This window comes from Phymastichus coffea, unplaced genomic scaffold, assembly GCF_024137745.1.
Source record: "Phymastichus coffea isolate CEN01 unplaced genomic scaffold, Cenicafe_Pcof_1.1 PCOF00070, whole genome shotgun sequence".
Classification (NCBI taxonomy): Eukaryota; Metazoa; Arthropoda; class Insecta; order Hymenoptera; family Eulophidae; genus Phymastichus; species Phymastichus coffea.
The window spans coordinates 52,457-77,488 of NW_026706881.1; the positions used below are offsets into that span (position 1 = coordinate 52,457).

Sequence of the window (25,032 nt, forward strand, 5' to 3'; positions counted from 1 at the left end):
TTGTGAACGTCCTTCAACTTTTTTAAGGCGTACAACTTCAGGTGTAATTACCAGCTGATTATATATCAAGTATTTTGTGAAGAGCCTTACGTATCAGCGCTGTATTTTGTGTATAATACGAAGAGGATGCCGAAGCAGAGGTTTGCCGATTCAACTTGATTGTTTATTCACTATATAATATCGTTGGAAAGAAGTGTCACGTACTCACTCATCAACGGGATGACTGCTGAGACGAACGTAAAAGGTTATGCGCCGTTACCCCAAAGCATCAGCAATACCGACACCGAGGACGACGACGAAGATCACCAACATAGTCGCACCGAGTCTTTGTCCAAAGATGACAATCAATCCAGAATAAGTGTACGTTTTATTTGTAATATCTGAGATTTGTAATTTTGGAGAATAGGTATCTATTTTGTATTGTGAAGCACTTTCTAGATGCATTTAGAGTGGTTCTTATGATTATGCTTTCTATTGCTTTCTAATTATTCATGAAGTCACGATGAAAATGGAAGTGCGATTTTCGCTGCATTTTCGTCTAATGCATGACATTAGACGAGAGAGTATGTAGAGGTTTCAATTTATTATTTTTTCTATTTTTATAATTTAATAATATTAATTTTTCATTACTATAAAATTTCAGTTCAATAGTCGAATTACGCTTTCATTTTTATCACAAGATAGATACAGTTTTCAAAGTATACAGTATATAAGAAATTCCAATCAATAGTGTCATTACAATGTGAAATATTACTGAGTTGAATCATTTTGAGATATAATACTTATTGAAAATCGTAAAAGAATGAAATAAATTATTTTGTTGACAATTACAAAGTTTAAAAAGATTAAAATAAAATTGTACTATTAATTCATCTGAAAATCAATTGTCATTATACAACAGTTTATTGTATGTTGAAAGTAATAAATCAATATTTTTACAGGACACTACCCAAATATGCCAGAATGGCAGGTTTTGTCCACTTGATGAAACCAAAAACCTTGCAAATAGATCAAGAAATGGAAGAAACTCATTTGGGTACAGTAATGACAATATTCCAATCATGATATTAGATGGACAAAGTCACGATGACCTCTGGAAGAGGCATGATATGTCACCACTTAGACGTTTCTCTTTAGTTGTATCAGTATTACTATGTGTGCTAACTATATTGATATTCTTATATGTACTACCTTGTGATAACTCAGCGATATGCCCACCTGTACCCGAACCAAAGACTTCTGTATCATGGGATAAGACTTTAGAGGGTGTTGGTGAGTTTATGAATTAAATTTGGTTGAGTGTTCAGTAAAATTTCATATTTTTAGAAAACAAAAATTGACTATAATTGTTATTTTATTACAGAATTACATGGACGAATAACTCTGATTCCTAGTAAACCTTACAATTTAATATTCCTGTTACGAGGCCAACAGTTTGGTGACAAAGGTCCTCGAGGTACAGTAGGCCTGCAGCAAATAACTCCTGGTGGAGGTGGTGTTTTATCAATGCAAGGCACCAATGGTATCCCATTATGGTGGGTGGTACTAAAACGTGTACCAACAGATATAAATTGCGAGCTCCTGGATACCGATGGATCAGGTAAACCAGATTGTTTGGTATCGGGTCAAGGTGGCCTACTAGTCAGCATTGAACCAATTGCTGGTACCATTCATTGGAACTCAGACACTCATACTCACTCGGATTTACCGATGTTGCTTTCGGATGTTGATTCTGATGGAATCGATGACTTACTCAGCATTGAGTTGGCTAATGTTGGCTTCAACCTCGTCTTGCTTTCTGGTAGAACCGGCAAACTCATACATCCATGGCCTATGCCTAAATGTCGGAGAATTAGTTTGGATAGTATCGACGCTGCTTTTGTACTTAAGTACACGTGCTACAATGAAAGTAATGGTGAGTAATAAAGCTTACAAATTTTCACACATTTATCACATGATGAACTGATTAAATATTTGAAATTTTTGTAGTTGAAAAAACTATTCTTCTAAAGAATCTTATAGAATCGGCAAATGATGTTAAACCTGATCGCAAATTATCTTTATCGAGCATACCAACTCCTACGCCTAGTTCAACTGTTTATCCTAATAAGACGTCGGTGGATAGTTGGGATTTGACACCTTATCATAGGTTGTATGTGTGCAATCTCGGTGGCGATGCTTGCCCTGAAGACGAGTGCAAAGCTCATGTGAATTTGACTCTTCGTCGCGGAGTCAACGAGAGTCGAATCTGGGATCATGTCAGCCCAATGAGCTTTGTCACTAAACCGGCTATATTGGATAATTCTAATCAGAATTACACTACTGGATTTGCCTTGAAGTTTTGGAGTTGGACTAACGATACCAGCGATAAGGTATGAAATGAAATTCGAGACTTTATTACTTATTTAAAAGGCTTATTTTACATAAAAAAGTGTCTTTGCTTATAGAATAAAATATCACGGACAAACATGAGGAGTATACGCCAACAGAATCTCACTGAGCACGTGAGCATCGTTTACGTAAACAACACTGAGGTGCGCGAAATAAACCCAAGCCAAAGCGAATTGCTGCAAATATGTCGCGGCAACGTTTGTCAACCGAGTTTATCACGACAGGCGTACTCGATTAGTATAGCTGACTTGAATAGTGACGGAGTATTAGAATTAATCAGTTATCGCTCGAGCTATAGCTATGCTAACGATCCGGCTAAAGCTAATCTCACTTCTAAGGTGCAAGTTGTCAAGCTTGATTCGGTGTTTTAAAATATCATGACTTTGTTGTAACGAAACAAATGAGCTTTGTGTATTTGCTTTATCACGCTAATCTGCGAGAGTATTTAGATGCTACTATCGCGGGATATCTATGTTGTTTTTATTTATTTTTAATATATATACATACATATATATTTATTTATTTATTTATTTGATAAGTAATACTTGACAAAGCTTCAAACACGCTAATGCATAATGTATTTAATTGGATAGACTTTTTCCAATAAAATTCTTGAATATATTCTGCTTCCTTTCGATTAACGAGTATCAGTGATTTCTATGTTGTTACTTATTTACTATTATAATAAATACTATAGTAATTAAACATCAAATAAAAATCAAATCAAATCAAGCTATGATACCATATAGATTTATGCATAAGAATATGTATAACCGCTTATTAGTACTATCAAAGGTACATCTTGAAAAAATGTATGTTACTTTATTACGAGTTATGATATAAAATATCTAACATTAAAAATCCACATAGTTATTTAAAAATATCAAATATAATTTCAACTAAAATTTAAAACGACCATTCATTTAGTATTTGACTATGAGTTGGTCCTAAAGGCCCTTTTGATGTAAGGATAAGAAGAAAATATTATATTAAGTACGCTCACTGCGGATGTATTTGGCCAGCTGGATATCCTTGGGCATAATGGTGACACGCTTGATGTGAATGACGCAGTGGTTGGTATCTTTGAAGATGCCGACAAAGTAAGCCTCGCTAGCCTCTGCAATTCCTTGTTTACACTGACACTTTGAGTGAGTCTCGCTTTAACTTTGAAACTCGGATTATATTTCATTAAGAGGTATAAACAAAACATGCTTAATATACAAAAGGGGAAAAAAAATTATGTGTCCGGTGTTGTTAGTTGTTCGCGATTAAAATTAGTAAAATGACAGTTGTCTACTATTGAAAGTTAAAGTGAGACTCACTTAAGTCATGACCGTGACAGGATCGTGAAGTCTTGGGCGATCTCGCGCACGAGGCGCTGGAAAGGCACAACTCTTACGAAGAGCTACAGTGCCAAAGGCCTGTAACGATGGGGCTTATTCACTCTTCCGGTTGCTGGTGCGTTTTGTTTTTCGAGCGGCCTTGGTAATGATCGAGCTACTTCCTCGGAGCCCTTCTTTCGGTGGATTTGCAGGCGGTTTACTTGGGACGTGCGAAAATAGAAGATCGTTTCGTGGAATGAAACGATCGAGAATTACACATTTTACTTTTGAACTATATTTTTGTTTATATAAATACTAATGTTTATATTATTAGTGTACAAAATATTCTACAATGATTTGTATAGTTATTATTGGTTCTCGTTATATACAGTTGTCAGCTGGTTTAATTTTTAATGTTTTTTTACATATTTTGTGTTATGTGTGTTAATTTAATAGGAAAATTTGAAAAAAACCATATCTATATTTGACATGAGTACTCAAACTAACTTAAAACCAAAAGCAATAGATACATACTTTATTATTTATTTACACCAGACGATCTACTATTCGCAACATCTATCGGTGAAAATTTCATATGATAGTCTGTGTTTTATTTTGAAAGGAACATAATCGTAATTGTATTTACCTAAGTGTATTTATCGGACTTCTTATACAAGATCTGCAAATACAAAACTAAAATGAAATACTCGTTTTTTTAAGTATAGGAGGGGAAATCTTCAAAAAGAAATCCACTCGAGATGGAATAGCAGGTAGTGTCAGGTTCATCAACAGGTGTGTCTGACTAAAACCTCTTCTCGAGATTACCTGTCCGTGGGCTATGTACTTATAGTGGGTAAAACTGCGGTGAAATTAAGGAGACCTTCGACTGAAAGGCCGTCGGTCGCTCTGCGTAGTTACGAATCTTAGAATTATTGAGTGGAGATTGATGAACAGGAACGGGGAACTTTGTCATTGCGTTTGCTGGCATACGGTGACAAGTAGTTGATAGAGTAATTGGTCTAATTCGTGATTGAACTTTTAATGTTGCGAGAGTAGATTACAGCAGCCTCCTGAATAAAAAATAAGCTAGTTTCTTGCAGGATATGGTCATTCCTGACATACCATAACCATAGTATTTTACAGGAGCTACGGAGTATTTTCACATACGTGCCTCCGAGTTTATTTAGGGAACCTGCTTTAACACGATAGTCTGTATATTATCGTTATGCATATTGCCAAAATCCCTGAACTTTGCAGCCTCCTCGACGAACTCTTGTCAGTTGACGTTGCCTGCATCGCAGAAACTCACATTCAACCGTTCCAAAAACTTTTCATCCTCAACTACTCTATCTACAAAATAAACCGCCCTAACTCTAAATTCGGTGGCGTCGCAACAATAGTTAATACTCTCTCAGGCATAAAGTCATATGCATCTAAACTTACTCTCTGGAAGTTTGTGCTGTTGAGATTACTTACAACAACAAGCCGCTTAAAATAATAGTCTGCTACTCCCTACCCGACTGCCACAAACTCATTAAGATTGTCCCCCTCCTAAACTTTAATACCATCGTGCTCGCAGGCGCCTTCAACGCTAAACACGATGATTTATAGGGCTGCCTCTTCAAGAATCCTAAAAAAAAAACAGTTTCTCCGTAGATGCTCCGACAGATTACACCCATCAACTAGACAACACATCCAAATCTCCGAATATTCTCGAAATCTTTATCAGCAAAAACATACCCCACTGAAAATAACTATACAAATTTTCTATATAATATGTATGAAATTTATACAAGAATATATATAAAAATTGTACAAACCTTGTGCAATATTCGTACAAAATTTCTAATAATTTTGTACATATTTTTTTGAATAAAAATTTTGTTCGAATATTGCATAAAGTTTGTACTAATTTTGCACTCGACTTCTTCATAAAAATTAAATAATAATAAATAAATAATACATGCATATGTCGAATAAAATAACGTGGGCAAATTCCATGCAAGATGAAATACATGGAAAAAATGAAAAAAATGATCTAACTGAGATTTGGACCCGAAACCTTCATGTTATCAGACTTGTATTTTATCACTTTCCTACGAGATTTGAAAAATTTTAAATATTCAATCATACTCAAAATTTCCTAATAATAGCGATGAATATAAAATTTACCATATATATATATATATATATATATAGTAAATTTTATATTATAAATTTATATATATATATATATATAACTTTTATACGAGATATAACTGCAATTGTATTGTTTGTTGATAAATAAATATACATAGTTACATTGATATCGTACACATATACGTTCATATTTTATTTATAAAAGCAATATCCTCATGGACTTCCAATATAGAATTTACATTATCGTTACTTTTAGATTCTTTTTTGATGCTTTTCCTTTTTCTTGTTTTTTTATAAGTAATTGTTATTTCTTTACAATCAATTTTATCTGTATTATATGATTTTCATGTTTTTATTCATTTTTTAATGATTATTTTGCTACAATTCTTATTCGTCAGTATCCTCAGTTCATTCATCAGTTGGTTACAGTACAAACATGAAATTGTAATTAATACATTTATTCTCACTCGTTTTCCAACCGTCGCTATGAAAATATCAAATTTATCAGATGTCAGATTAAGAAAGACTATTACGGCGAATTTATTCATTAAATACTAAGGTAGACACTAACTTTAGTATATCTAACGTTAGAAATATATAGTGGCCGACTTTTATTAGGATAGAATTAAGGATGTCAGTGAGTCTTTCTCTTGGCGTACTCGGTGTATGTGGCTGCGTCACGCATGACGTTCTCAACGAAAACCTTGAGGACACCATGGGTTTGTTCGTAGATCAAGCTAAATATGCGCTTAACTCGGCCTCGACGAGCCAGGCGATGAATAGCGGGCTTAGTAATGCCCTAGATGTTATCACGCAATACTTTTGCAATGACGTTTGGCTTCTCCTTTTCCTAAATCTTTTTCTCCTTTACCATAACCAGTCATTTTGAAATTAGTAGAAAGTTCCCGAGCAACTGCGAACAACACGCAATAAGTTATTTTTTTACTGACTATAAAACCTCTTCAGTGGATACCAACCTTCGGGTTATAAACCAATAGAAAAAGAGCAAGAATCGGGAGAGCCATCACAAGGGGACCTTGTCCGTCGGTTTGCTGGCGTAGGATGCCAAGCAGTTGATTGAGGGATTAGTGTGGGCAGAGACCGAGCTCCTAAGATTAGTCGCATATTTAACCGTGGCTTCTTGGATAAAGGGAAGACCGGATTCTTTTAGAATTAGGACGTTCCCGACGTACCAAGGGATATTTAGAGAACCACGGAGGAGTTTCACGTATGCCCTTCCTAGTTTTTCGAGCGCATTAGCAGCGCCCAAAACGGTGCCGACACTTCTGATGATAGCATTGAAAGCGCGAACCTTTGTTTGCCGAGAGATGGTTTTATTATTGAAGAACGGTTTGAGGGAGAAAATGGCTCCATTTGCTTTATTTCGAATGGATTAATATTGTTTGTTCCAGCTGAGTCTTCGATTAAATACCGCGCCCAAGTATTTGGCAAAAGTACTCCACTGTATTTTAGGATGGTCTACTATGAAGTTGTCGATTTAGTTTCGTTGTGGTTGAAGCCCTATGTATGATACCATCTGAGTACTGTAGGAATAAACTTATTCATAATAGAAGAGCAATGGGTTATAGTTTTAGAGGAGTATAAGGAGGCAGTATCATCAGCAAAGTGGGCTGTAATGATATTGTCCTGGAAAGGAATATAGGTAGTAGATATTGAATAGGGAGGGAGAAATGTTGTTGGAGCCTTGAGGCACAGTTTGTTGCGGTTGTCCGCGATGAATTCCGACACTCTGAGAAGTCGATGGCAAGTGCCATGGAAGTGACGAAAACCGTGCTGGAAGTCAGAAAGGAGATTTTCGCTAGTGATGAAATTGTTTAGACGAGTGAGGACAACGTTTTCAGCTACCTTGCTGAGCGTGCTTAACAATAGGTAATCGGTCTGCAGCTGGAAACTTGAGTGAGTGGTTTCCCGGCTCCTTAGGGAGACAGACGATTGTTGCCTTTTTCCAAGCCTTGAAGAAATACTGTAATTATCATCGCATCATTACATTTACGATGTTGCAAATAGTTTTGATAGCAATCTCTCTGGGAGATGTTGACTGGTTGGGAGGGTTCGAGCGGTTGATGTTATGTACCGCTTTAGTGACATTGTCAAGGAAACTTTTCTGAGGTCGGGAAGGAGGACCACTGCTCTCCGATAGACTCAGCGAAGATGTTTGCTTTGTCCTCTTCGGACGAATAGGAAATTCCTTCTTTTGTGAGGGAAGAACAGTGTGGTTGTCTATTGCGAAGCGACTTAATCGCTTTCCAGAAACTTTTATGGGGTTTAGTGCAAAATGCGCAAGTCCGCGGGGCATAACAATAATTGGCTGTATACCGGAATTGAAGGCAACAACGACATTGAGGAACGACGTTGGACTTGCACTTGCGTTTACCTTTGACATTAATGCCGCCAAGGTCGAGAACAGTTTCGGCAGCAGGAGGTTCTTTGGAGATGAACGTGGACGAGGGGCCAGATTTTTTCACCGTTACGCATGCGTTGGACTGACTTGACGGGAAGCTTTTCGAGCAGAAACTCGGCTTTGATGTCATCTTCCAAGTGACATTCAAAGACACTACAAATAACGACCTCGAGGTCGCGGTCCTGGCGCACCATAATGTCGAGTGGAGTACTTCTGTCAAATACTTAGGCGTGATGTTTGACCGAAAACTCAACTGGAACAAACAAATTCAATCCGTTCGAAATAAAGCAAATGGAGCCATTCCCTCCCTCAAACCGTTCTTTGATAATAAAACCATCTTTCGGCAAACAAAAGTTCGAGTTTTCAATACTGTCATCAGAAGTATCAGTACTTATGCTATTCCCGTTTTCGGCGCTGCTAATGCGCTCGAAAAACTAGGAAGGACATACGTGAAACTCCTCCGTGGTTCTCTAAATATCCCTTGGTACATGAAAGAAACCGGTTTTTCCTCCATTCAAGAAACCGCCGTTAAATATGTGACTAATTATAGGAGCTCTGTCTCTGCCCACACTAATCCCTTAATCAACTGCTTGGCATCCTACGCTAGCAAGCCGACGGACAAGGTCCCCCCACACCATGTTCGCTCGTCCCACGCAACCCATAACCGTCTTGAGCTTCGCTCTAGCGTTTAGACCTATCAGTTCTCCGCTGGTTGCCCTCCAAATTCTCGCTGTTTTTCTAATGATTTATAACCCGAAGATTAGTAACCACCGAGGAGGTTCTTTAGTTGGTAAAAATTCAACACTACCCATTTCCATCTTTAAGGGTCTTTTCGAAGATTTTTCCTCCTCGCCGTCTCAAAAAAAATTTTTTTTTAAACTGGGCTCTCCTCCCTCCGATGGCCACTGCCCTTTACGCCTCTAACCGTCGAGAATCAGTAAAATCTCACCCTAACCATTCCATCAATTGCGTAGCCGAATGCGAAAGCAAGCCGCAGGAATAAGTCCTAAGACCTTGTTCCTTAATCCCACGCCTTAAATTCACCCTTTGACGTCCATAATTTGGTCACTTAGTGCACAACACCCTTACCCCAAGGTCCCAATTTCTCCATCTTTTTTCTCAAGATTTAGAACCTCCAAGGTGGTAACTTCGAGGAGGGGTTTAGTTGGTAGGTATTTCAGAACGTCGAAATGAATCCAACATTATCCAACATTGGACGTCATTGGACATCTTCGGAAAATTCCCCCTCCTCGTCCATAAAAGAAAAAGAAAATTGTTTGAAACTGACGTTTAGTTCGTCGAATATAAGAATTCATATAGATCTCGCTATAGCTCGTACTATGCAAACAACTCGCGACGAAGGCTGCACGCAAAAGTTCTCCAGCATCCGGCGGCGTGAAGAAATCCATAGCTACAGGCCAGGGAATCGTCGCTCTTTGTGAAATCTGTTGTTACCAAAAGAGCACGAGGCTTCTTATTCGCAAACTGCCTTTCCAGCGCTTGGTTTGTGAGATCGCTCAAGACTTCAAAATTGACCTCCGTTTTCAGAGTTCGGCTGTAATAACTTTGCAAAAAGTCAGCGAAGCGTATCTTGGCCTTTCTGAAGACACTAACTTTTACGCCATTGATGTCAAACGCGTTACCATCATTCCTAAAGACATCCAATTGACTAGACGCATTCATGGCGAGCATACTTAATTTCTATTCTTTTTTCCTTATCTATATTAATCGGTTCTTTTCAGAACTACCAAATTACTTTAGGATTGAATATACTACTGTTATTCGATAACTCAATAAATTTATTCTTAAAATAATCGCTCAATATCAATTAACTTTTTCATTTATTCAAAATGTCTTAAGATGTGCTACATATTACATAGTACATTATAACATGACAAGAAAACCATATAATATTTGACATAGGTAACATTAGCTACCTTCTCTAAATGTCAAAACCCCTATAATCTTCTTTAATAACTTGTTTGCAATATTAATAGTTGCATGGATTTTATTTCGTAATTTTTGATCCATTTATGTTACATATGTGTAAGGTAGACAGAAATTATTTATTAAATGACATACTCCTGTATTCTTATCCTATGTAAATTTATAACTATTTAATAGATATCTATCCATTGTACAAAATTAAATAAGGTTTGTTTAAAAACAATGAAATAGGATGAGGATAATGACAGGGTAAATAAACAACTCGCGATAAATGTTGGGACTTAAATTGTTTAATAATGAAGTCTTTGTACAGAAAACAATAGAAACGGACATAAATCATTGCAAATAACCATCATATAATTAGCTTTTGATGTGTAGTGCTAGTGCTACTATTATACGCTTGATAGTTGCTAGATTTAGGTTTTTGTTTATCCTTAGCGTGTCTGAGTAATTTATTTATTTTTGAGAGTGTATGCAGTTACTTTACTTCGTATATCTATTGCATTGCTCTTAAAACTTAATATATGCTCGCGTACATCAAAAACAAAAAACAGAACATGTCTTTCTATGTAAGATATTTAGAGCTTCGTGCGGTCATGAAGAACAATTTTTTTCTTTTCTTCTCTCATGAAAATGATTCGTCCGTTGACGAAATTACGATGTTCATTCTCCTCGCGTCAATGTTATCGTGAACTCATGTCCCTGTCGTTAAGAATCTTCGCCTACTACAGCGACTTATTTACCCAACGTTTTTTTCTTAATTATTTAATAATCAATAACTATGCTCGCCAGTCGTAATTATCGATTGGAGGCTCCACGTAAGCTGTACAAATTCGCTCGCTGGGATTTCTTGTTGATTTCTTGTTTTCACCGCTGAAGTTGTTTTTGAAACTTTTTTTTTGTTTAATGAAAATCCAATGTGGCAATTTTATGAGAAATTTTTACTGATTGAAAAAAAACCAGTAGCCACGTGGGGCGTTCGAGCGAGTTTGTGACACTTTACATGCGAATATAATATATTTATACTTCTTTATGTAATAATAATATTTATATATCGTGCTTTATCTTAATATACCACAAATCATTATTGGTATATAATACAGTATCGACTATAATTTGTTGTACGTCTTAATCTAGTTATCTATCAAATATTTCTTTTATGTATGTACAATAAGAACATGAAAAAGGAATAAGTTTTATGCAAAAATATTCATTATAATTAAAAGTAATAATAAAGTCAAGTAATGAAACGCACGAGTGAAAAAAACGCAACCGGCACGTAAAAGTTGTGACAATAAGATGTTTACATATATTTTTAATTTCATACACTGTTATTATTTAATCATAAAAACCAGTGCTACTTTGAAAACATCTATTTTACAAACTTTCACGTGACATTAATTTCTCGGCGTAATAACAAAAAGTAGACAATAAACTAAGAAACATACAAAAAAAATGATGCCGATAACATTTGAAAACTCATTTTGAAGCTCAGAATCGACCTGCATGATTAAATAGAAATATTTAAGTCGCGCAAATAGAAAATGCGAAATTTTATTTGTTATATTGTGCCAGTAAACATGTAACATATGTAACTCGTCGGAAGTAGTCATTTTGTACGTAATATTTGAAATAATACCCCAATTTTTCGGGAAGGACTGTTTAATTCGGATTAAAATTTTGCAATTTTATATACGATCTACAAGATACAATATACTGATTCGATTCTTTTACTATCGCAATTACATAAAAACAACTACTTCCACTATTTCACAAGTATTATTTATTAACGAAATGGAAATTGTAATTCATACAAACAAAAATGAAGTTATTGGCACTCAGGAACTGGCAACAAAATAATCAGATCGACCAATAAAAATTATAAAATTATAATTATTCATAATAGTAGTAATAAAAAACAAAATAAAAATATTAAAAGTATTTTTTAGTCGGCACATTCAGCATACACAATAAATCATCTTATGCACGCTGTTGTAATACCCTTATCATGAAAAAATAAAAAGATTTTCGAAAGAGAGAGACAGATAGTGATGAGCAATAACACAACCTTACCAAGTAAATAGATTTCTATTAATTGAAAAAGGTATACAATGGAATAGGACAAGGGACACAGGGAGAAGTGCATATAAGGATGTGTAATTGTATTAGGCATCACTCCGACTGCCTAATTATTATTTATTTTACACGACGATCAATTATGTTTATTGTATATATATTTATATAACTATTCACGTATATTTATAATAGCCCCCGATCAGAGCCACCATAGGAGCGGCAAAAGCAGTCAGGAACATATACTATCGATCGGCCCCGCAATTCGATTATCTTCGTAATCATTATCTTTGTGTCATACTGTCAATCTTCCGTTTCCGTGTTTTTTTTCTCTCTCTCTTTCGCTTTTTTAACATTCATTGCCGCGGTATGTCAAGAACATATCTACTTCAATATCCTTCAACGCAAATTTTATTTGACGTTACATAAAATATTCATTGGTTGTCGAAAGTACTTTCCGAACAAATAAATATTTCTGACTCAATCAACCGTAACAAATTTTAAAAAATAATGAGCAAGAATCATTGGAGTAGACACGTTCGCAAGTAAACAAGTTTCTTTTTTGCGTATATACAGACGCATGCTCCGTAACACGATACAACTATTTAACTGATCAGTTTTATAACATTTGATTAGCAATTGATGTTTGTCATTAGTCGAGTAGTACAATGAATACGTCGCGAAATTCGTACTCTTACATTTCGTTATCTATCTCATAAAAATGTACGACAAAAACAACAATGTCTAGAGCTTCACCGGTTTTTGCCGTTCTCTATCCATCTGGAAAAAAGTTACAAAGAGTTATGTATTCGTATATTGAGTACGCCTGTGTATTTGTTTGCTTTTATCTTATTTACATGCAAGTTGTTTTGTATCTTCACGCTACAATTATTTATCCATCAATTTTAATTATCGCTTATCAAATGATTTTATACTTGAAAGTATCTACCTTATCCGTTGCTTTGCACTTTCAAAATCAATAATAGAAGCGCCGTACGACTTTGTTTTTCTTTACTTGCAATCCTCATGAAACAATATAATAAATAGACAAGAAATACATCAACGTGAAAAATAAACTATTGGCTTAATGTTAATACAATCGATTTTCTCTCTTTTCCGTTGAATTTTTGTCATTAATATTTTGATCTCTCTTCCGTAATATTTTTTTGCGTCGTTCATTGGCTTTCACATACATCGCGATTTCTTTTATTCGAAGAAGAGACGAACGAAGAAGAGGCTTTGTGATTGCGCCCCGCGTTCACGATTCAATTCAGTCCAGGGCTCAAAGTTTAGATTACGTTAACAAAGAAGAAAAAAAAAGAAAGAAAAGAAAAAAAGCAAGAAAATCAATCTCTTCGTTCCTCTTCGTCGTCTTGCGCTATGTACACACCAAATAAGACTTATTTCGTTATCTCAGTCGTCGACAGACTTCCTTCGATTTGTCGAAAATCCAACGCATATGGGTCTGTATAGTATGTTTATTCTTCATTATAATCTACGTCTTGTTTTCTTTCCATTCTCTTTACTTCACTGTCGAGAAGTTCTGCTGGGGGTTTTGATTTGTTGGAACCCAGGTATGGAATACATCCCTGCGATAACATAAAGTCGTTGATTAGTTACAGCCCTAAAGTAGTTTAAATATGTTCGAAAGCTAATGAACCGTCACGCTTACCTGCAATGACTGACCACGCACTCATTGCTGCAATACTCATCCTCCCACTCAGTGTTTGAGATGGCAGGGTTGATACAGCCCTGACGAATACACTGGTTAGGTGGCTGTTGTTGCTGCTGTTGTTGCTGCTGGGTGATTGAAGCAGAGTTGACCTGTGAACCATTCACATGCTGAGGCGGCGGACTTGATAGAGTCTCGTTTACCCTTGGGGGGCTCATGTGCAGGATCTGTTGCTGCTGTTGCATCTGCACTTGCTGTTGTGGTACCTGGTTTGTGGAAAAACAATACGAGTGTTACGTTAAAGAAGTGCTGGTTTTCAAGTTTTTTCATTGTTAAGCCTTTGCTTGGGAGTTGCGTCGGAAAGAAATTTATTTAGACCCCGTGCTAACATGAACTCGCACACATTGCTGGTGCACTTAATAGGGAGAGTGAGTCATGCGCACTTTTATTGATGTAAATACATCATGCGCTACAAGAAGCTCTCATTGAAATTCCAAACGTAAAATTATAGGCGTTGCGCTTGATTTTAAAATCGTCCGTCAAAAATTCTTTTGGCTTTGAAAGAATCGACAATGGATATCTATGTTATCTATGATATCTATGGGGCGCGGTGATGAGCGCTACTACAACACGGCATCCTTTCAAATGCAATATAATAGAAATGATGAAAGCTGATTTATTCTCGATAGCTTTATACATTCCAGTTGAAGCTGAAGAACATTCGTGTTCTCACATTAATGCTAATGGATGCACGTACTCTCCAGAAAGAGCCGTTTTTTCTTTCTTTTCCATTATTACCATTTCAATCAAGAAAACGCGAAAGTCGTTTAACGCTTAAAGCCCCGCTATATACGCGCGCGCGTTATTAAATTTCATTTTCAAGAAAATAACAGTTAAGAAGACGAGGTAGCCTCTTAACGCTTCAAAAGCAAGAAACGTTGTATTAAGCACATACCGATTATCGACTGTTATTCAAACTCTCGCTCGCTCGTTTCTTTCTCTCGTGTAAACGTACGCGGGAAGAAGAACGAGAGAGAGAAAACGACGACGGCGAAGAAACTTTAACATAAGTCTTGCCGTGAAACGACTGAACGTTCGTGGAAAGATCGAAGTGCGAGAAATTGGCCTTTGAAATTAGACGTTAGAGAGAAAAATGCCAGACTCGCAACAACAACAAAAAAAAGGAAAATAATAAATGAGAAGGGGAGAGGGAATGAAGTATTTGAAAGAGCGTAACAAAATGAAAAGGAACATGTAGTATATAGAGAAGAAGCCGGGGAGATCGAATGCATAATGCGAGAGAGACCGTGTACTGGAAATATAATGTGTCGGAGCCCGTAATTTGATCCAATCTTCCCGTTAATTTGCAGAATGCTCGTTTAGTTTGCCTTTTTCTTCCTCTTTCCCCTTCTCTCTCTCTCTCTCTCTCTCTCTCTCTCTCTCTCTCTCTCTCTTTCTGCGTGCCTTTTATTCCTTTTCTATTATGTACTCTCGTGCATACGCGCGTAGTTTCTTCGTTTTATAATCTACAGGATATATAATTTATGCATTGTGCACGTTAAATTCGAGACGCTTTCAATTTATGAGAGCACAGTGAAAAAAAAGCAACGACACTTTGTAAATTGTCCATTAGCTCTTCGTTTTTTGTCTCTGCGAACGGGTAATTTCAGCCACAAAAAAAAAAAAAAGAAAAAAGAAAAAAAAATTTACACAGAGCTGCACGTAAAGCGTGGAAGATGGAAAAAAGCATAAAATCAGGTAAAAAGAAAAAGGACGATGTAGTCGGACTTGTCTTTTATTTTGAAAAGAAGATAAGCGCGGACAAAAGGCCGTTCACGCATGCGCGACTATGGCTAAGGTCGCAGCTATTGTGTACACGAAAGGATAAACTTCCCGTGATGTGTGTATATATGTGTGTTTGTGTGTGTGAGAGAGTTCACTGACCTGCTGCATATACTGCTGCTGCGGGACTTGCTGCTGCATGTGTTGCTGCGTCATGTGAGGAGGCGGTGCCATTGGATTGCCCATTAGACTCTGGAAATTCCAAATGTTTTATTATGTTTGCCTGTCTCCCTCTCTGCCCGTTCCCCTCTCTCTCTCTGTCTCTCTCGCTCTTTTTCTTCCTCTCTCGACATACACGCGAAGAAAAACAACTCTATATTTTCCCAAGCTATACCAATTCAATTTCTCTTCGATCTATCGTAATCACCTTGGAATTTCGGTGTTTACACGATCGTTCGTTATTTCTTTTTGGAAAAAGGGAGACACATGAATCTTTGAAACGTCTCTTAAGATGTAAATGAGGGCAGTTTATTTTTTTCGATAGTTTAAAGTGGAAAGCTTGTTTTTTGAAAGATTACAAGCTGCATAATATTGTACTTTTCATTTCCGACGTTAAACGATCGTATTTTTATTTGAAAACACTAGCCGTACAGCGCTTTTACCGGTAGAAGCTTGTAATAAAACTTTGAAAAATTATCTCGATACAGATAAGAATTTTTACATGACTTGCGCTTTTTTTACGATTGTACGTTCTGCTTCGAATCTATAATAACATTTCAAGATAATTCACGTCACAATGACTGGCCGTTTCTTTTCTGTTTTAACGTACAGAATAAGAAGTTTATGAAAACATCGTTGCGCACTGTACCATAAAACTTATATTGGCAGTACAACTGCGAAGAAATAAAAGGATGTATAGATTGGATGGAATGAAGCCGGAGTGATATTACATCGGAATCGATGATGAATTTCAATGATTACATCAGCCCCAGAGAAAAGCTTATCAATTTTCATTAAAATTCGATTCGGGCTTTTAATAGAAACTAAATCAAGGGCGATTCCATTAGGGAATTCAATTAAATTTTAATTAACGTTTGAAAATAGTCGCCGTCATTGGCGCGACCGCGTTGTTTGAAATTCATTGGCTGAAATTAATCGGCTAATTCGCGAGCATGTTTTAAAATTAGCTCCGATTATGATTCGCCCCAAAAACTCTAACGAACAATATACATCCCGCGCTTTAATTGCTCGCGCAATGGCGAGTAATGAATATTCAAACAAGCTCTGTCGGATTACGCGCGGGGGAGGGCAGGGCCTGCGCATTTATATAATTAAATTGATATTGTTAGTACGCGCGCGCGAGAGAGAGAGAGAGAGAGAGAGAGCGCCAAGGTACAATAATACTTCATTGACATTAATTCGGTTACTGCGAGTTTGCGCAATACACTCAACTGCAGGATATAAGCCGTTCGTACAAGCTTTACCTCTCTCGTGATTTTCATTTTCCTTTGATAAACTTCTCGGTAAATTACTATTTACACGTGCTAATTGGCAATTCAATCCACTACGCCCTTACAATCTATTTCGTAGCAAAATAACTACTATAATTACGTCGAGGTACTCTCTCTCGCTCGCTCTCTCTCTCTCTCTCTCTCTCTCTCTCTCTCTCTCTCTCTCTCGCTCTCTTGTACTAATTTATATAAGCTTCGTATAGCTCGACGCTCTGTATATTCCTCTTGCAAAATTAATAATCCACGAGAGCTTTTCTTTTTCTCTTTCATTTCAAAAATTGGGATATTAAAAGACGGGGAATTGCAACTTCATGTAATTCATACTATTTCCCCAACTCAAGGATATTGGCATCCGTAATAAGTGTCATTACGCGAAATTCATCTATACATGTGCGGTGAATTGCAAACGTGTATACCTAAGCTTTTGCCTTCTTCGCGTGCGCAAGAGAGAGAGCTCTGTTATTACACCGAAAAAAACATGACACCGAGATTCCCTGTCATTAAAAAAGATTGTGCGGTTTACATAAGTGACTACGATTTCTCTCTCTCTCTCTCTCTCTCTCTCTCTTTCCCTTCGCTTTTCGACAATGAATACTGCGCGTATTTACGATTGGAGTTCTTGCTGTTCATCTCCATTCCCTCGCAAACAAGTATGCTACGCTTTAAGTACCTGCTGATGCTGAGCCGGCTGCATGTGCGAGCTGGGCGACAGATGATGCGGCGACTTTTTGATCTGCTGCTGTGGCGACGGTGGCTGGGGACTGTAAACTTGATAAGCGGGCGCTCCGCTTGCCGTAGCGTAGGGTGGCCCGTAACCAGCGTACTGAACCTGCTGCTGCTGCTGCTGTTGCTGCTGCTGTTGCTGCTGTTGCTGCTGCTGTTGTTGCTGCTGTTGCTGTTGCTGCTGTTGCTGCTGTTGCTGCTGCTGCTGCTGCTGTTGTTGAGCTGCAACCGCTGCCGCTGTGGCTGCCTGATGCTGCTCCTCACTGCCCTTCTGGACGAGGGAGGCTCGGTAGGCTGCCAGCGCCTTCAGGTACTCCTTCTTCGCGGCCTCGGTTTTCTTCTTGTACACCTGCGAATTCGACAACAAATGGCTTTTAGTTTGTTATTCGCAGAGCAACGCATGCCTCTATTGACGGCAGTGCAAGCAAGCGCTGCGGACGTGACGCGCATTCGTCAGACGGTCCGCTTTACGATTCAACTTCGGATATCAACTCGCATTTTTCATACTGAAAGCTCGGGGCGTGGGAATCGCATTTTTCTCGAAAAATTTGTCCGTCCAATGCCGGCCCTCCCCTCTCTCTATCTCTCTCGCGCGCTTTGATTGCATGGCTCTCTTGCGCGCGAGAGAGTAGATGATTCAAGGGCTATGAATCAACGTGTATTACACGTCGTAAAAATTCGTCTGGCGACAGCCTCGTTACGAACATCGTTTCGCGATTGGACTCGCATGAAAACCGACGTACGAATTGAAATTAAAACGAGAAAAAGACAATTAAGCCGAGCAAGCGCAAAGCGCAAGTATCATTTCCTCCATCTTTCTATTTCCCTGTTTTCTCCCCGCGCGACCTCGACATCCCCATTTCTCCGACTTAGGCAAACACGTTTGTGAGCTCTTACCTCCCGCGCGCGATCGCCATTACTCACGACCGACAATTTCATTGGAGCGACGCGTGCTTGCGTAAGCGGGCAACGTTTATTGTTAAAATTCATAATTGAGGCGCGTGCGCGCGCCATCGTTGACCTCAAAAGTTAGCGGAGCGCGGCGAAAAATCGCCGAGAGAATCCTCGCGCGCGGAGAAGAAAACACAGCGACGAGCGAAAAAGAATCGCGAGAAATTAAGCGCACGCGCTTTTTGCACTCGAATGTCAATTCATTATGTTTCTCCTCTATTGTGCAACTGGCTTTTTTTCCCCCTTTCTTTCTTTATCTTCTTGTTTCAAAAGCTGCAGTCGCGATTAAAAAGTTATTCGCTCGCTTTAATTGCACCTCTCCCGATAATTTACTCGTGCGGGGTTAAACAAGTTTTTAATGAAACCACAACAAAGCGAGGAAACGCGCAAAAGTCCAAAGCGCCGATGAGTGGAGAAAAAGAATTGTAACGCGGTTTCATTCGAGCGAAATAATAATAATTTTTAATGTAAAGTTTCGTTTCGCACGGCCTCCACCTCCTTTCCACGCTTTTAATCAAAAGCGCAAATTAACGCTATTATTCGAGTGACATTTTCATCAAGGCGCGCAAACTTGACGTTTAAAGAAAGAGCGGACAAACAATTTTTCCGAACAATCGCGGAGGGAAAATTAATTTCACTTCGTCACAATACTGAGAGACAAAAGAGACTCTTGCCATGAAACGAGAGAGTTAAAAGAGAAAAGCTCGATTTGGCTCATCTTCTTACGCCATACGCGCAAAGTAAAATAACTCGCGAGCAAAACTCTACTCGAGGGTTATTCTCTTTTCTCGAAAATAAAGCGCAAGTCACTAAGAAAGTTGAACTTACTGCGAACGCTTCGTGTATATCGCGAAAAAGCACATTTCGTTGCCGAACGCGACATTTTGTTTTTGCAACGGTGAAAGTTTGCGTGCTCCTCGACGAAATTTCACTTTTATATTATGATAAATATTTGTGCAACGACGTGACGACTACAACGACAGCTTTCATTTTCTTCTCTCCGCGAAACCTATCTCTGCCGTTTTTTTTTTATTTTATTTTTACGGCTGAGCGCGGATCGTGCAGTATTGATCGCGTTTTAGGCGATGCCAGCTCGAAAAGCCGTGAGCGACAGACCGAATCCTTACAAAGTACATATGAGAAATCAAGTTCATTCGAAAACGGAGTACACACGTGCGTGCACGCGTAAAGGCAGCTGTCTAATTCTCATTGGTTGTTGTTTACGCGTCGGATCGAACGTGTGAAAGTTATTCTACGAATCGGAAGTAGCTCTTGCTTCGAAGAGGTAAAAACTTGGCTGGCAGGAGATGGAAAAAAAGACAAGGGAAAGAGATCGATTAAGCGATGACTGGAGTTTTCGCAAGTATACATCAGAGACGGATTTAAATTGCAAATGGTACTTTAATTACGCCGGCCAGGGTATTACCGTATGAGATAAAGAGAAGGGGGGGGGGGGTGGATAGAAGGAAAAAAGGGGAGCGCATTGCGCTATTACTTTTGAAATAATCATAAATTGCTCGCGGGGAATTACAATGAATGAGCTAATTACCAGTGGGAAAAGAAAGAGAAAGAGACACGGATAATCACTTAAAATTGGATATGCTCTGCTCGCGAAGCCTTTTAAGTACTTTTTGCTCGCTCGAAGAACGAGCTACGTGTTCTTCGTCTTCGTCCTCTTTTTTTTCCTACTTGGCTTGTCTTTTTCTCTTTCTCCCGCGAAGCTCAATTTTTCAAAGTTGGCAAACTTTATTTTAATGTAATTGGAAAGAAACGAAACGAACGAATTATTATTGTATTATCCATGAACGCGAGACAAGTAGCAAGGTCACTCCACGCTGGATATCTTATTCCAGCGTTGTCGTTGCTCGACAAAGCTGCAACTTGCAGCATTTCTTAAAGCTCTTTTTAATTAAAGCGCCAACAGTTTTTCAGTGAGACATTTCACGTGTCAGCGAGGAGAGAAAAAACCCAGCAGCCGGAATAGCGACAAGAGCGTAACGCAATATTCATGAGAACGCTAGCGACTCGAGATGTGTACACTTGTCAAGCACGCGGGGGTGATCTGCGTATATAGAAAAGATAATATTAAAAGAGTGCCCCGCGGCGTTCATCGACACCAGATGTTTTAGCCGGAATTTCTTCTTCTTCTTGTTCGCCCGCGGCAGATGGGACACGTTCACGCGTGCGTTTTCTCGGCGCGCGGAGGTTGCGCGGTCGATCGACGATTTCTCATTCGTAGAGCACGAATCGCAGCTGATCCCACGCGCCGTCGTCAATCGAGCGGCCCTCGACCGCGATGTCGCGCGATCGGCAATCGAACGCGACGCACTCTCGTGACACGACTGTCCGTCGCGAAAGCGAGCTCGAGTAGATAAAACTGCCAAGGCTCGTCCGATTAAGTGGGCGCGTCGCCATTATTTCAGCTCGAGAAGCATCTCTCACTCTCTGGCACTTTGATCAAAATTCATGACCCGCAGCTGTCGGCCGGCTTCTTCCATTTTCCCAACTTATAAATAACTACTTTACAGGCTTGATCTCAGCTGAATGATGAATCTACGTGTCCCATTTTGAAATTAGAGACTTGATACATAATGTGCCTCCTTTGAAAAATACGCGTGAATGGATCGAAAAAGCCAGCAGTGCGGCGCACTTTTAATATCGGAAACGGACCGCGTGCACCAACGACAGTTTCATTTCTATGAAACTTGCAAATTGCTTTGGGTAAGAGCCGCGATTTAATCGTGCCACTAGATAAAGCTCTAACGGCTTCAGCGTTATCCCACCAAGTGAGGAATCCTTCAAAAAGAAGATAGGCGCGCTAAACCACCGACAGTCGGAAAAGGCGGCCGGAAATAGGCGAAAAAAAAAATGGAGAAAAAAAAGCAAGAAGAGTTGATTACGAGCGTCCGAATACAATATCGGATCTAATTAGCGATAGCGCTAATAATGCCGACTTATCAAAGGGGAAGGGGGTTGCCGAGAGAGTAGCCGATAAGCGAGCGGCTATTTACATAATAACGCTTTGCCGAATGCCGATAGCAGACACACATGCGCGTTTGTGCGTACGTATGTGTAGCATTTCCTTTCCCTTCTCACACGCGCACACACACAGGCACACGCGCGCGCGCGCGCACATGTCTACATATACCTATGTGTAATAGTGATTGATGTGTTCTTTGCCGGAAGTCTCAAACAAGTCAGGAGTATTTTAATTAAACGACCGACGGATTCTCAACTTTATTCAAACTTTTCTCAACTTCAAATTAGGATTGGAAAGGTTGGAAAGGGAGAGTAGATTCTTTGGGGCTATCGACTGAATAAAACTTAATTAAACATTTTCTTCTCGCGCTATCTGCCTCTGCAAAAATTAATCAGATCTGCTATCGGACATTTTATCCGACGATTGGGAGTAAAATTGAAGCTGAAATCCCGTTAGGCGAGTGGATCTTTTTCTTTTTGATTAAAAACAAACGAATCTTGTGATCTATACTGATGCATTAATGGACAATGCGCGATATTTTCGCTCGTTCTTTTCAGTTTAATTAGAAATCTCCGAGAGATCGAAGCCGAATTACTTTAATAAGAGATTTAAATGTGAAAGGCTTTAATCGAAAAGTTATATACGCGACGATAAAATCGGCTTAATGGCCTTGGTACGTTATGAAACTTAATTAAATAGATAATCTCGCGGAGAAGTAAAAAAAAAAGATAGAAACGAGAGCACGGCTATTGCCACTGAACAAAGAAAAAAGATTGCTCGGTACTTATTTTAATTATCGAGTGATGCTGTTTCGAGAATAGAGTCGTGTGTGTATGTGTGCATGTGCGAGCGAAGGCTGAGAAAAAACTTACGAAAAATGCTCGCGCGAAGCCGTTCTAGTTTCTTCCTCTGTTTCGCTTCGCCGTTGTTTTTAGTTTCTTTGCAGTCGAGTTGCGACCGTATTGAAAGGCTCTTTAATAAGGTCCTCGATACACGCGAGGGATTACATGACAATCTCTTTCCATTCGGAGAGAGACGGGAAACGCGCCAATTTTAACGGTCGACCGCAAGGGACACAAAGAGAGAGGGAGAGACAAAATTCACTGAATTTTCATAAATTTCAATAGCGCATCCCGTCGCTTGAGACTAAGTACGTTGCTGCAATGAGTGTCGCGTGGAATTACATTTATTGCCCTCTACGTCGCGCGTGAATTATGGTGACAATACTAGTACGCGCGAAGGCAGTAAGAGAGAGGGAGAGCATTTTGCTACGCGAGCGAAACATTAAGTTAACGCGTGACGCTAATTATCGACGGTATACGAGTTACATGCTTTTTATCGTGTGTAATAACGCGACTCTCCGCGCGGAGCGAGGAAAAAAAACGAGTGGACGAGGGAAAAGCGTTAAATTCAAACGCTGATAAGTTTTGAGTGACGATCGAAAATTTACGGCTCTCTCTCTCTCTCTCTCTCTCTCTCTCTCGCGTGCGCGTCGTGGTAATACATTTATCGACGAGAGAGAGATTTGCGGTTGACGCTACTGATTAATGCGTTTTGCAACGTTTACATTCCACGCGCGCGCGAGCACTATCTCGAAATAGGACGTTGTCAATTATGAGGGAAAAAAAGTTTGTTTTGTTGAGGACGACAATGGCACTTTGCGATCGATTCGTGGGGGGGGGGGGGGGGGGGGGAAATATGAGCTTTTCATCTTAGCCACGGAGAGAGAGGCTTTCTTCTCTCTCTCTCTCTCTCTCTCTCTCTCTCTCTCTCTCTCTCTCTCTCTCTCTCTCTCTCTCTTTCTAACTCGCAATCGCGATGAATGATTGATTGCCATCAATAGGGTTCGTTCATTCAGCGAGGCTGATTCTTTTCTTCTTTGGCCCTTGCTTTCACGCTACTCATCAAAGATTAAAGGACTCTTTGGACTGACAATACAATAGCCCGTGTGCGAGAGTCTCTCTTTATGTGAGTACGTGTGTATATGTCTAACGCCTCGGGAGAAAAAAAGGGCGGAGAGAGGAAGAAGAAGATGATGATGAAAAAAAGAACCTCCTCAGTGAATGCCCTTCGTTAAAGTTGTTGAAAAGAGTTTTGGTTCTTGTGTGCGTGTATGTGTGGACGTGTGCGCGCGCGCGCGCGCACACGCGCGTGTGTGTACTTACGTCCTTGTGCTCGGTATCGAGGGCGTCCCACATCGAAGCCACGATCTTCGAGACCTCGCCGAAACTCGCGTTCGAGTTTTGACTCTTGATGGCCGCCTGTGTGTCTCGGAAGAACAGCGCGTATGCCGATACTGGCCTGGAAAAAAAAAAAGAATACAAGTTAGAATTTGCGATGCTGCACTACTCCCAACTAATTAACTAGCGTGCTCGCGGAGCTGCAGCAACACTCCAATTTAAAAAGCAGAAGAAGAAACATACACATACAACGTAATTGCAATTACAGGAGACTCTGCATTGAGCGTAATTTTTTAAAAATAACCCGGCTTAATTAAAATGCTCTATCTCTATCTCTCTCTCTCTCTCTCTCTCTCTCTCTCTCTCTCTCTCTCTCTCTCTCTCTCTCTCTCTCTCTCTCTCTCTCTCTCTCTCTCTCTCTCTCTCTCTCTCGAAAAAGTTTCAAATCGTTATTTTCGTTCGAGAATCAAGGCCCCATTCAAATCCTAAACACAATTATACTCGCGCGAGCGCGCCGCCTCGGCCAAATGATATCGTTAAAACTTATAAAAACGTTCATTAAGCAACTTTAGAATATCGCAAATGAAAAAGTTGCTTTCTCTTCATGAGAGCGACGAGGGGCGAGCGGGGGAATAATAATCGCGCACTAATTATAAAAATATAAGAAGCTTTTAATTGAAGTCAAAGAAGAAAGAAAGAGAAAAAGAGAGAGAAAAAAAGCACTTTGTTGGATAGATTTTTACAGGGCCGGTCGTCTCTTTTGAGTGTCGCGCACGAGAGACGCTTTGTTTCCATTGCAAGCAGCGGAGGAGGGAGGGGGTTACATTCGCGTTTTCTTTGTGTCCCTCTTGTGTCTCACCCCACCTAATACCTACTACCCTCACTCGCGCTTTCTTCTCATTAAAGTAGCTCTCTAATTACGTTTAAACCATTTGACTC

The 25,032-nt window shown here is 39.2% G+C and overlaps 2 protein-coding genes across 6 annotated transcripts in view; one reads left to right on the forward strand and one right to left on the reverse strand.

Moving 5' to 3' along the window:
- The first annotated feature begins 27 nt into the window (after positions 1 to 27).
- On the forward strand, positions 28 to 3,272 carry LOC131667776 (uncharacterized). The gene is made up of 5 exons (XM_058941469.1): positions 28 to 360; positions 942 to 1,272; positions 1,364 to 1,915; positions 1,990 to 2,372; positions 2,448 to 3,272. Exons 1-5 carry the CDS (start codon positions 220 to 222, stop codon positions 2,760 to 2,762), a joined length of 1,722 nt encoding a protein of 573 aa, XP_058797452.1. The 5' UTR covers positions 28 to 219; the 3' UTR covers positions 2,763 to 3,272.
- A 7,217-nt stretch (positions 3,273 to 10,489) lies between these two features.
- LOC131667753 (TOX high mobility group box family member 3-like) overlaps positions 10,490 to 25,032 on the reverse strand; it is a 177,614-nt gene continuing 163,071 nt past the window's right edge. For 4 of the 5 annotated variants that reach the window (XM_058941413.1, XM_058941412.1, XM_058941414.1 and 1 more), the window contains 5 exons: positions 24,079 to 24,214; positions 17,930 to 18,331; positions 15,911 to 16,000; positions 13,967 to 14,232; positions 10,490 to 13,883 (listed from right to left, as the gene is read on the reverse strand). In XM_058941413.1, the coding sequence (XP_058797396.1) occupies positions 13,817 to 13,883; positions 13,967 to 14,232; positions 15,911 to 16,000; positions 17,930 to 18,331; positions 24,079 to 24,214 (961 nt within the window). In that variant the 3' untranslated portion in view covers positions 10,490 to 13,816. The remainder of the gene's footprint in view (positions 13,884 to 13,966; positions 14,233 to 15,910; positions 16,001 to 17,929; positions 18,332 to 24,078; positions 24,215 to 25,032) is intronic. The other variant, XM_058941415.1, reaches the window with a different exon arrangement.

What these genes read in the sequence shown, in the direction of transcription:
- LOC131667776 (XM_058941469.1), top strand. Translation starts at nt 220, where the DNA reads ATGACTGCTGAGACGAACGTAAAAGGTTATGCGCCGTTACCCCAAAGC. An exon ending in TAAGACTTTAGAGGGTGTTG is followed by an intron (nt 1,273 to 1,363) that starts GTGAGTTTATGA and finishes ATTTTATTACAG; the next exon opens with AATTACATGGACGAATAACT. An exon ending in GTGCTACAATGAAAGTAATG is followed by an intron (nt 1,916 to 1,989) that starts GTGAGTAATAAA and finishes AAATTTTTGTAG; the next exon opens with TTGAAAAAACTATTCTTCTA.